Source organism: Elephantulus edwardii, unplaced genomic scaffold (assembly GCF_000299155.1).
Source record: "Elephantulus edwardii isolate Elephantulus edwardi_28Jun2011 unplaced genomic scaffold, EleEdw1.0 scaffold00193, whole genome shotgun sequence".
Lineage (NCBI taxonomy): Eukaryota > Metazoa > Chordata > Mammalia > Macroscelidea > Macroscelididae > Elephantulus > Elephantulus edwardii.
Window position 1 is genome coordinate 2,509,187 of NW_006399943.1, and position 12,643 is coordinate 2,521,829.

The window sequence follows — 12,643 nt, forward strand, 5'->3', positions numbered from 1 at the left end:
CACTGACCTAAAGGTTGGTGGTTCAGACTCATCCGCAGCACCTCAGGGGGAAGGTCGGATGGTCTGCTTTATTTACGCTGGTTCTTGTGGCTCCTGTGCACTGTCGAGCTGGGACTGACACACAGCTGACCCTCCAGTGGGTTTTCAGAGGCTGTAGATTACACAGGAGGAGACTGCCCACCTTTCTCCTGTGGAGTGGCTGGTGGATTTGAACCACGTGTCTTTGGGTTTGCAGCGCAACTCCTTATTATAGGCCACCAGGACTCCCCTTTTAAGAACATTTAAGATTGTTGTTGCTGTATGTTGTAGAGTTGTAACTATTCGGACCTTATGCCTTTGGGATTCATTTGCCACTTCTTCCCACTAGGCTGGACGAAAGCAGTTACAGAGCTGTTCTGTCTGTAACACAGGCCCCCTTAGTGAACTCGAGGCCCCCTAGCAAGAAAACAAGGCGAGGAGGAGGAGAAGGAAAAGAAAGTGTTTCAGGGAGTTGACCCACCCACCACGGGCTCCTACTGGCAAAGCTCTGAGAGGAAAGCTCTCTGACACGGGTGTGGTGAGGTGGACTCTGGGTTATGCGAACAGTGATAAAATGGGTTATGAGCTGGGAGGTCATGGTCATTCCATGGGCAGGGATGTCAGTGCTCTCTGACCTAGAGGCCACTCCTACCAGCCCTTTAAAGTGTAAATTTGCCCTCAGTTTGAAATGATAGAACCAACTGCTGCTCACTTAAACGCTTCACCACAAACCTTCATTCATTGGTTTGCTGCCTGCAGCTTCTGAAGCATTGAGAAGTTATCACACCGGTTTAAAATTTCAATTAAATAAATTTAAATAAATAAAATTGCTTAGCATTGCGTCAGTTCTGGTAATGACCCTGCAGGACGAGGACAGCTGCCCCTTGGCATTTTCAAGGTCGTAACCACAAAAGCAGCCGCTTTCTCCCACTTAGGGAGCGGTGAGTTTGAACCAACGACCTTTAAGTCAGTAGAGTTAAACCCAGCTCATGGTCACCGAGTCAATCCCACCTGAGAGCGGCCCTCGCACAGAGCGGAACCGGCCCGCAGGGTTTCCGCGTCTGCATCACTACAGAAGCAGGCTGTGGGTTCGAACCACCAATCTTTTGGTTAGCAGCTTAATGCTCAATCATTGGACCAGCAGGGCTCTTTCCTAAAGCTTACAGCCTTGGGAACCCTTCTGGGCACTGTTGGTCAGAGTCTGCTTCACAATGGGCTTCCGGTCACACGTCCTTGGCAGGTGACAAAGCCATTGCCCCTGGGGTGGTTCTGACTTGTGAGAAGTGTGCTCCTGGGCCTTCAGTGTCTGAGTTCTCAGGCGACCAGCAGCTCTTTAATACAAAGGCCCTCTGGTTACACTGGAACCTGCAGACCTTTGGTTTGTAGCCACTCACTCACCCACTCCCACCAGTGGGGTCCTTGGCGGATCCTCAGCGTCTGGGTTGCAAAGGCAAGAGCAGAACGCTCTGATCACATTAGCCGCAGATGGTTTTTTCCGTGGAGCAGGTGGAAGGTATTTCGTGGCAGGTCCAGACGTGACCTGGGGGACAGGTCTTGTCCTGTTCATCTGCATTTGTTGGCATCTGCTTTCATATCAGATCTGCTGAGAACAGCTGTCTTCCCTCCCAGGTGACCAGCAGGTGAACTTCTGAGTTTATAAACTCTTGGTCTGTAAACATTGCCAAACCACAAGCTCCCAGAGAAACACTTGGACTTTTCTGAGAGGTGAGGCAACTAAGGCTTCTAATACCAGCTCTTTAGAAACCAGACTCAGCACCTCCTAGCAGAGCTTTGAGGCAATTGAAGCCATTTCAGCCATGGCTGAAACAGTGAAACTGGAACACGCCTGAACGTTTAAAGTTTCAGTGAAGCAGAACAATAATGGAAATGGAAGAAATGATGGGTGGAAGCCCTGGAATGGGAACTTACACAGAGGCCTCGGGAGCCTTGCTGGGAGGCTGATTTAGGAGCCTGAGTTACCTTGAAGACTGCGGAGATCAGCACACACCCAAAGCAGTGCAGTGGCTGCCACCTTTGAGCCGGGCATGGTCTTGTCTGACTCTGTTGACCAAGGGATTTGGTTGCTATGCACTGTACATCGTACCATTGTTTACAAAGAGGAAAGCTAAGTTCTTAGCAGATCATCATTCCAGTTTATTCACATTTTACAAACTTGAATCTGTTTGGGTTCCATGTTGACAGCCATAGTTGAACCAGGAAGAATCAGTTCAAAGTCCTGCTTGTCAGAAAGGGGAGTTGCTGACCCAATTTTTGCCAAGACATGGAAGAGAAAGTAAAAGCAGAAATGTCTCCATTCCATTCTGCATTTCTTTCTGCATTGTTTGCTTCTGGGAAAGGGCCCAGGGGTGGGGTCTTAGGTGCCCAAACTGTGGTTGGTAGCCTGGCATGGTCCCTCTGGGGCCATCTGCTGATCAGTGGCTCTCAGGGAGTCTGGAAGGCCTGACAGGCTTACTTGCTATGATGGAACCACCTGGACACAGATGTGAAGGGATGAGAAGGCCACTGTGACGAAATTAGATATTCAAGGCTGAAACTTCTGCTCGCACCAGGAATAACCTAACGTTACTGCTACCCCGTCAGGCTGATATAGTGATGAGGCTGATAGTCACATTAAGTGATGACTCAGTGATAGAATCCTTGTCGTCCACACAGGAGGTCAGGTTCTGTTCCTGACCAGTGTATCTCATGCACAGCCACCACCTATCTGCAAATGGACGGTTGCATGTTGTAGATTGTTGGATAGATTTCAGTAGAGATTCCAGTCTAAGAAGGACTAGGAAGAAAAGCCTGGAGATTAGCCCTTATAAACTCTGTCGTGATTGAAAAGTGTCCCTTCAAAATACACATATATAATGATGTAATGAAAAGGCTGAGAAATTATTCCCCATGATCTAATAGACTATGTGGTTGTCAGAGGACCACGGGTGGAATCCGGCACAGCCCTGACCCAATGGAAGGGGAGGGGTGTGGCCTGTAACATCTTTATTCTCGTTAGAGGTAAAAAAAGGGAGGAAGTTGAGCAGCACCAACACTGAGGAGGAATTTCTGGGAGTGGAGTGCATGCTTGTGGAACTGGACTCCTGCACTAATGAGCCCCTTGACCTTGGGGACACATTGCTAGGACACGTGAAGATCTGCAGGGGACACTGGATATCCAGGTGCTGCAAGAAACAAGGGCTTTCTTCCAGAACAGAGACTGAAAGAATGAGAGACATTTTACTCCTAAAGCCAGCATCCTGAATAAACCTTGAGAAAATATCTTCCTGTTTGTTAAACGCATCCTCTTGTGCTACTTCTGTTACAGCAGCACTAGAGAACTGAGACACACCTTAAATCACAAAGGTCTTTCTCCACCATTTTTCTTGGGGTTGTGGGCTGACAGGGTAGGACACCAGGACAGCCAGCATGTAAAGGACCTTCCCAGGCCATGCTGTGGCCTCATAGTTGGTGCAGTCGTGTTTGGACCAACAGGGAGGAGACACTGAGCTATTTCATGGGATGCCAATTTGGCAGCTAATACTGGATTCTAATTGTCTTTCCTGGGTCTTTCATTAAATTCACAGACATCACTGGTACTTAATTGTTCTTGGAATTTCCCAGATCAATTGTGATAGGAGCCGTGTTTGCTGTGATAAATTTTAATTGGTCTTTGATGTAACTGTTTGATTTTAAACACTGTTTTCTACACAAGCTATAAACTGGTTCATGATCCAGCAAATTGGGTCACAGTTGATGAAGACTCTGGAGTGGTGACCACCAGGGACCAGATAGATCGAGAGTCGCCGCACGTCAAGGACAGTTTTTACCCTATTGTCGTCCATGCCATTGACGATGGTGAGTGCTTCCTCCAAATGGGGCAGAGTGAGCGTTCTTGGTTCTGGAGGGATCACTTCATGAATAACAGTCTTTTAGAACGACTGAAGAAAACATCAAACACACCTTTCTTTTCCAGTCACTTCCCATCCGGACCAGTGATGTCTTTTGATGGTCGTCCCTGAAATGTCCATCTAGGGACTAATGTCATAGCGAGAGAGGTTTTTAAATTGGGAAGAGAGGATTAAACCCAGGAGAAAAGTGCAATCAAAGCCAACATTTTAAAAAATCTGTTCCTTAGACAACGCATTAGCTCTTTGTCAAAGCCAATGAGGCAGAAGAAATATTTATCACAGCGTCTCTGTGCTTGCAATGGTGGAGAAGCTCAGAAGCGTGTGGCTGGGCAGGACACAGCTGGCCCAAGTGGGGGTGGGGGGTCGGGGGTGGGGAGTGAGGTGGGTTAATGAACTGTGCTCTCTGCTCCCCAGGGCTGAATGTTCAACCTGCCAGGACAGGAAGTTAGTTGAATGCACATTTTCAAATAGCTGTTGTTTTGTTTACAAAACCCATGAACTCAAACCCAGGGTCCTAGTGTGAGGTCAGGTCGAGGTGTTTGTCCTCCTTGAATGTGCTTGGTGGGTGTGGCTCGGTGAGGAGGCGGCAGTAACATTCAAGGGGAGGGCGAGTGTTCCAGGGCCCCTGTGGACCGTTCATGATGGGTACCATTAGTAATGAAACGGTTAGTTTTGAGATGACTGTAGAAGTGCATGACGTTGTAGGGAATAGTGAGGGCGGAGTAGAGGGTGGACGTGGCTGCTAACCCGAAGGTTTGAGTCTACACAGAAGCGCCTAGGAAGAAAGGCCTGGCAATCTATTTCTACAAACGCAGCCGTTGAAAACCCTGGGGAGCACAGGGCCAGCTTGGCACATAGGAGTGCCCAGGAGTCAGTGTTGACTGGAGGGTTGGTTAGCGGGTCAGCTGTTTAGCTTCTTTCGGTGCTAACATCTTATGAAACTCTGCTACAATGTCACAAACACACATTAATGCAGTCAAGGGACAGACCGAGACAGCGTCACTCCGCCCCACAGCCACACCACCTCCTGTCCGTGCTGTGCCTCCTTCAGCCCTGTCACTGTGGACATTTCCAATTCTTTAGTGATTCTATATTCTACCTCCTTTTACAAAGGAGATGGAGTGGCAAGTGTCCTGTTCAAGTATTCTATCCAAATGTCCTAAGTGAAAGAGTAAAAAATTTTTTTAAAAAAAGCAGATCAGATGAAGGTGACTTTGAGAAGGGTGGTGGTGGCGAGTGCTGGGGAGACTGTTCTGACAGTGTGGACTTGCCCTGGGGGTCTGCTGGGCTGTCATGGCCCAGGGCCCAGGGCGGCTCCCAGGTCTTGGTCCTTGTGGACAGAGCTCCGGGGTGGGGCTGCGCCCTGACCTTTCAGTTTGCAGCTAAGCAATTAACTACTGCATGATCAGGGCTCACTGCTAATGACTGATTTAAAAGAAGGTGAAAATCTACTAAACACACTGTGAACTCATACGGACCCTGAAGCGGGAGCAGGGCTGCCTCCTGGACATTCCAAGGCTGTGACTCTTTATGGAAGCAGACTGTAGAGGGGCTGGTGGACTTGAACCACTGCCCTTTTGCTCAGCAGCCCAATACTCATTTCCCCACACCACCGAGACTCTTGTGATAGGGACCAAACATGGAATGAAGCCATCCCGCGCTGTCAAGGGCTACACATTTGTGCAGACGCGACTGGAGGCCATTGCTCTCCATCTGACTGGTGAATTCGAACTTCCAGTCTTTTCGTTAGCAGCACACTAAGCCCCCAGGGCTTCTGTGATGAGGCTATGGCTCCAGTATCTCAGCGGGGCGGGTCTTTTTCTGAGGGATTTAGCTGGGGTCTGAGATGCCCTGGGGTGCCCACCTCGGCTAAGTGTGTTGACTCTCTCGCCAGGCTCCCCACCGCAGACGGGGACAGGGACCTTGATGCTGTTCCTGTCTGATGTCAACGACAATGCCCCGATGCTCCGGCACCCCCACCTGGAGGTCTGTGAGTCAGCGGTGGGGGAGCCCCTCCTCATCGAGGCGGAGGACCCCGACCTGGAGCCCTACGCTGGCCCCTTCACTTTTGAGTTGGATGGTGCTTGTGGACTTGTAGGCGACATGTGGACCCTGGGCAAGAACTGGGGTGAGTGTTTGTGGGGACCGTGAAGGTCAGCCTCACCAGCACGATAAGGCGCACACAGAACGCCCAGCAAGGCCAGGCTCACCACTGACGACGGCACACGGTCTCCGGCACCCTTCCAGGGCAGAAATCTCACCACAGATGCACTGCCACGCCTTTCTTCCACAGATGGCTGGTGGATTTGAACCCACCACAGTTTAATTAGGAGCCGAGTGCTAATTAGGAGCCGAGTGCTAATCACGGCATCAGGCCTCCTCCAAACATCTCCCCAAGAACCCACTACAGTCAGAGTCAGTTGTGGCTCAGAGACCCTGCAGGACAGAGGAGACACGCCTTGAAGCATTTCCAGGATCGCAATCTCTGTGGAAGCAAGTGCTTCATCCTTCCAACGCAGAGTGGCTTGGCATTCACACTGCTGACTTAGGCTCGTCGCTGACCCACCTGACCACTGGGCCACTCAGTCTCCTCAATTTTGGCTCAAGTACCTGAAAACAACCTCTAGTAAACATATGATGGGTAGAGCTGCTGGGTCTAAGTACCCAGGCGGCCTTGTGAGTGCCACCTCCCCACCCTCAGGCTGTGCCTTCTAGTTTCAGGTGCGCCTCTTAGAGCGGCCAGGGGCCTTCTAGAGAGGGGAGGGCTCCTGGGTCCTCCACCTCTATAACAGAAGCACCTAGAAAGTCCTGACTGCCTTTACTTGAGGCACTGGGGCTCCTGTTCCCTGGTTGTGGCAGGTGGAGTTTGGGGGGTGGTGAGCATGCTGATTGGCTGGTTCTGAGCTCACATCTGGACCTCCATAGGACCTGAGGGGCATCTTCGATGTCTCTAGGATCCTGAGCCCAGAGAGTGAGCAGTGGCTCTCTGTTTTCGCAGCCAACCTCTCCCCCATTTCCAGCTTGCGTCAGCAGGGCCAGGTGAATAGTCAGAGGCTGTAGTGGAAAGATTGTAGTGGAGGGCCACGTGTCCACGCACAGCCTCCAGGCCAACCAGACTGTGGCCAGTGCCAAGTCCTGCTTGTGGCTGAAACTACAGGGGTGAGTGATAACAGGTGTTCCCGTCCTTACAGGCCACACGGTGGAACTGCTGATGCAGCGTCGTCTCCAGCCTGGGAATTACCTGGTGTGTCTGCACATTGCAGATCAGCAGGGCCTTGCCCGGAACCAGACTGTCCACGTCCAGGTGTGCTCCTGCCCTGGCGGTGGCCGCATCTGTGCCCAGTTCACAGCTGTCGGGGCCCAGGCGGTGCTTCCTGTGGGGGTGCTGGCCCCAGGCTGTGTGGCCATCCTAGTCTTGGCAGGTCAGTGGTCAACAGGGGCTTTGCTGAGAAGACAAGTGATCTCCCCGAGTGTGGACAGGTGGGGGGGGGGGGACATAGGACCTGCTGCGGGGAGGAAGGGGGATGGCTGGACGAAGGCCTGCATTCAGGTCAGAGCTTGACACCTGATCAGAATGACTGGCCGCTGCCCACAGCACTTCTTCATCTGAGGTCACCACGAGTGGCACAGGATTGCGTGGCATTTGGTTTGGTTATTTTTGAACAAGCAGTAGTTTGCAGCGACAGGAGTGCAGACAGCGCCATAGAAGGGTGGCCCTCCAGAGACCCTATGAACAAAAAATCGAACCTACTCCTGTCCTGTGCCGTCCTCACACTTCCTGACACACAACAGACCATTGAAACAATCATCTTGTCAATCCACCTAGTTGAAGGTCTTCCTCTCCTTTGCCAACCCTCCACTCTTCCAACATCATGTCCCTCTCCAAGGAATAGCACATCCTCAGAACACGTCCGAAGTATGTGAGGCAAAGCCTCATCATTCTTGCCTCCAAAGAGCACTCTGGCTGCACCCTCTCTAAGACGTATCTATCAGTTTTGTTGACTGTCCATGGGATGTTCGGTGCTCTTCTCCAACACCACAGCTCAAAGGCATCAGTTCTTCTTCTATCATCCTTATTCATTGTCCAGGTCTCATACGCATAGCTAGTAATCGGAAAGACCCCTGGATCAGACACACATGAGTCCTCAAACTGACGTTCCTCAGTAACCCTCCTTCAGTGACCCTCTGTAATGAATGATGTCCTCCAGGGACTGGACCTTTCTGACCACATGTGCAAAGCGAGGGGAGACAAAGTCTCACCATTCTTGTCTCTGAGGAGCATCTGGCTGTTCTTTTTCCAAGAGAGACATGTTCCTTCTGTCACAGTCACCGTCCGTCACTCACGGTGAAATGCAGCCGCACGTCCCTGTGTTCTTTATTCATCGTGCAGCTTTCAAATGCACGTGAGGCAGCGGGGACACCGGGGCTCCTTCAGACTCACCCTGCTCCTTCAGGGCCATCACCTGGCACGCATGAGCTTGTCCAGTCCAGCTTTAGAATGGGTCCATGACGAGGCCCATTGCCTGGAGGAAGAGACGTTGGGGTGGGGGGTTCCCTCTCTTTTCTTGCCACAGCTGCCCTGCTTTCCCTGCTGCGATGCTACTCTGCACTTGAACCCAAGAAGAACCACTGTTCCATCCCATATGAAGATGGTGTCCAGACCCTGATGACGTATAATGAAGAGAGTAAAACCCTTCCAACCCAGGTCGGTTATAACCCTCGGGGCTTCATGATAATGCTGTATATCACACCCACCTTTTCACTAACTGTGGCCTCTCTAGTTCTTTACTTATATTTGTGGAGCAAATAGGCAGAGATAATCCTGTAGAAATGATCCAATTACTTCATGTAAATAAAATCAATTTAATATTGATTTATTGTTTAAGACCAAACATCCTCAGTTCAGCAGTCCCACTCCCCTAATCCCCAGGGAACAGATGGCAGTGTTTGGACATATTTTCCATTTTCTTCTTGGGGAGGGGGTGGGGAGCACTGGGGATGCTGCTTAATGCCCCACGGTGTCCAGAGCCCCCCACAGATGTACCCAGGTCGGTGTCAGAGGCATTGAGATGAAGGATTCCTCTGCATAGAGAAACACAGGTTACCCACAGGCTGAGGAATACAGGCTTGCTCCCCCCCTTCCCCTAACTAGAGGTTGATGGAGGTCTGGCAGGGATGAGCCCTGGCTTCCAAGTCGGTCTTTGTATCTCCTTAGCTTAGAGCTGATGCCGTTTCTCCTCCCTCCCTTGTCTGTGAACTCATCCAAACCCAAACCCAAACTTATTACCGTAGGGCTCATTCCAGTTCCTAGAGGCCCTAGCTTATAGAACTGTCGGCAGGGTTTCCACGCTGTACATATTGGGAAGGCTACATCTCCTGTTCTCTCTGGAGTGGCTGGTGGCTTCAAACCCCCACATGGTGGGAGGAGCACCAAGACTTACTGCACTTACTCTGTGAAATGGGCATCTTAAATGCAATCTCACTGATTGTTAGTGAGCCAAAGATTTTGATACCTCTCGGGACCCTCAGTCTTCAGCTGCTACAGAAGCCATTGACCAATGATGATCTTTCACTCTCATTGGTTGTAGGCTAAAGAATTTGATGCCTATGAAAGCACTCAACATTCAGCTGATACAAAGCAATTGGACTTCAAATTCACTGTTTCTGAACCCTCTCCCAGTCTTCCTTGTTGATGCCCAGCCTGGGGCTGGGACACTGAGACAGAAGCCCATGAACTCACTTGTCTTCACTAAGAAGGTGGGTGGGCACGGTAGAGCCTGAAAACACAGGCATGCTAGGAAGACCCGCATCGTTCACACACGAGGATCCAGGCTGCCTGCCTCACTGGGGTCTTGGATCCCCACCTGGGATGTTTTCCTGGAGAGAAGAGATGTCTTGGATCAAGTGGGATGTTTGAAGGAAGATAGATATTCCAGCTGAAGTGGACGTTGCTGTTGTTAGGGGACCCCGACTCTGCTCTGCCTCAGGGTGACATCACATGCGACAGAATACTGCCCTTTCCTTTGCCATCCTCCCACTGGCTGCCACAGTGTCACTCCGTCTCACTGAAGGTCTTCCTCATTGCTGCTGACCAAGCGCAAAGACCTTGCCGGCGAACCTCTTGATAACAGGCCCCAAGTTCGTGAGATGAAGTTAACTGTCCTTCACGACAAAGGGGGACTGTCCTGTTAACACTATGAACTCCCATCTCAGTGCCTTCAAGTCAGGACCAGCTCGCTGCCGAGCCTCCAGTGGCCTTTCACAGGTGACTGCCTATCTCTATCCCAGGGACCAAGACTCTCGTCAACATTTATGGCTTTGGAACAGTGACAGTAGTCCTGGTGGCCGTGGTTAAGCTGCTCACTGGAAGCTTGTCGGTGCAGATCCACCGGTGAGATTCTCTGCGTGAAAGGACATGGCGGTCAGCTCTGGTAAAGGTCACAATCCTGGAGACCCTGCCGGGCAGCCCAGCCCAGTCCTGGATGAGCGATTTGCCTCAGGATGGACCGACGGTCCCAGCTGTAGCTGATAGTGAGTCAGGCCATCTTAGTGCTTGTGGTTGTTGGTCAGTCTGACTTCAGTATACATGCACAAGCATACACACACACACACACACACACACACACACTCACTCACCCACCCAGCACATCCAGCTCCCCTCTGGAGACTCACTTTCTCCCCAGTGCCAGCACTGGTCCTGACCGGTTTTCTTGGCCTGCTGCTGACCTGGAGGAGCACATCAGGATAAGAGAAGCTGCAGGAGTGGATGCAGTCTGGCCTTCTTCCTGGAGATGCTGCCGAGCGCTCAGCCAGAGATGTCCAGCTTTGTCAAGCCCGAATCCCTCAGTTTGTTGCATGAGAAGAAATGCACAAGCGCAGGGGGCACTGTTTGGGGGCCAGGACGCCCAGCTTCACTTCAGCCGCAGGAGAGACAGCCTTTCCAGGCTGAGGGAAAGGAGGTTTTCTGTCACCACGTCACAGGAAAAATTTAGCAACAACCAGCTCATCCCCCAGCCCACCAGCACAAAGTGCATAGCACATACTCCCCAAGTAAGGCATCTGGGTGTGTAGGGTGGGCGCCTTACCTGGGACAGGTGTGTAGGATGGATGGCTCACCTGGGACATGTGTATAGGATGGTGTCTCTTCTGGGACAGGTGTGTAGGATGGGCGCCTTACCTGGGACAGGTGTGTAGGATGGTGTCTCTTCTGGGACAGGTGTGTAGGTTGGTGTCTCACCTGGGACAGGTGTGTAGGTTGGTGTCTGACCTGGGACAGGTGTGTAGGATGAGTGGCTCACCTGGGACATGTGTATAGGATGGTGTCTAAGCTGGGACAGGTGTGTAGGTTGGTGTCTCACCTGGGACAGGTGTGTAAGATGATGTCTCACCTGGGACAGGTGTGTAGGTTGGGCGTCTCACCTGGGACAGGTGTGTAGGATGGTGTCTCATCTGGGACAGGTGTGTAGGTTGGTGTCTCACCTGGGACAGGTGTGTAGGATGATGTCTCACCTGGGACAGGTGTGTAGGTTGAGCGTCTCACCTGGGACAGGTGCGTAGGATGGCTATTCACCTGGGACAGGTGTGTAGCTTTTTCTGTGTTGGCGTGACTATAAATGACCTTTCACTCTTTGCCATCTGTTTTGTTCCCAGCCCCCACTAAGACCTGATTTTCGTTCAGCTTCCCTAAACACACGTCTGTCTGATTTTGTCCCAGGCCTCTCAGCAAGTCTCCTTTGGATTTTATTCTGGTCTCTCTATCAAACATCCTTCTGATTTTGGCTCCTATCATATCTTTCTGACTTTGACCCCCATCATCTCTCCACCTCATTGTCTACTACTTCTCCCTCCTAACAGTAACTTTCTGGTTTAACCTCTGTTCCCCCATCACATCTCTTGTCCCACAGGTGCAGGCCACTGCTGGAGATGTGACGTCACCCCTGAAGGTCGAGGCAGCAGGGACCCACCCCAGGCTGAGTGCTAAGGTAATACCTGCATCTACACTCCTTGTTTCAAAGTCAGGGCTCATTCATGAGAGGTATGAATCCCATGGGGGGTCCCTCACTGCTGCTCCTGAACACACCCTTACAATGGTCTTCCTGCAAGCTGGCCCCACCCCAGCCCCACCCTCAAAGTCTAATAAGGTTTTGAGATTCTGCTCCCATCTGCTCCTGCCTGCCCCATTTTCTTCCTTCCTGCTCCTATGTCATGTCCACCAGGGTGCCCCAATTTCAGTCTGTTTATCACTTGTACCCTCTGCAGAGACCACGCGTCCTACCTTTAACTGGTTGCTATTGACTTGATTCCAATTAATGGCGAGTGTTACATGCTTGCAAGTCCACTCCAACCCAGTGGCCCCGTGTGCAGCAGACCAACAGCCTCCCTCACCCTCACCATGCTCACAACCTGCACGCCCAGCCCTGTGCGTGGACGCATTAGTGCAGCCTCTGTGACCATCCATCTCTCTGGGGGTCTTCCTCTCCACTCTTGACTTCCCACCTTTCCAAGCATGATGACCATTTCCAAGAACTGGCCTCTCTTCATCTGTCCCAGTAGAAACACACTCCATGGATTTCAATGACTGATCTTTCAGAAATCAACAATAAACTCTTTCTTGCTAGGTGCTTGGGGGTGGATTCAAACTCCCCACCTTTCGGTGAGCACATGACTCGCCAAAAGATGATTTAATCAGGAGTCCACATTCATGACCACCAGGAGTC

At 51.3% G+C, this 12,643-nt stretch overlaps 1 protein-coding gene across 1 annotated transcript in view; it reads left to right on the forward strand.

Annotated features, from left to right (window-relative positions):
* CDH26 (cadherin 26) overlaps positions 1 to 11,855 on the forward strand; it is a 45,639-nt gene extending 33,784 nt beyond the window's left edge. The window contains exons 11-16 of the mRNA XM_006896928.1: positions 3,731 to 3,873; positions 5,821 to 6,054; positions 7,118 to 7,348; positions 8,501 to 8,611; positions 10,215 to 10,317; positions 11,831 to 11,855. Of these exons, the coding sequence (XP_006896990.1) occupies positions 3,731 to 3,873; positions 5,821 to 6,054; positions 7,118 to 7,348; positions 8,501 to 8,611; positions 10,215 to 10,317; positions 11,831 to 11,855 (847 nt within the window). The remainder of the gene's footprint in view (positions 1 to 3,730; positions 3,874 to 5,820; positions 6,055 to 7,117; positions 7,349 to 8,500; positions 8,612 to 10,214; positions 10,318 to 11,830) is intronic.
* The last annotated feature ends 788 nt before the right edge of the window (positions 11,856 to 12,643 follow it).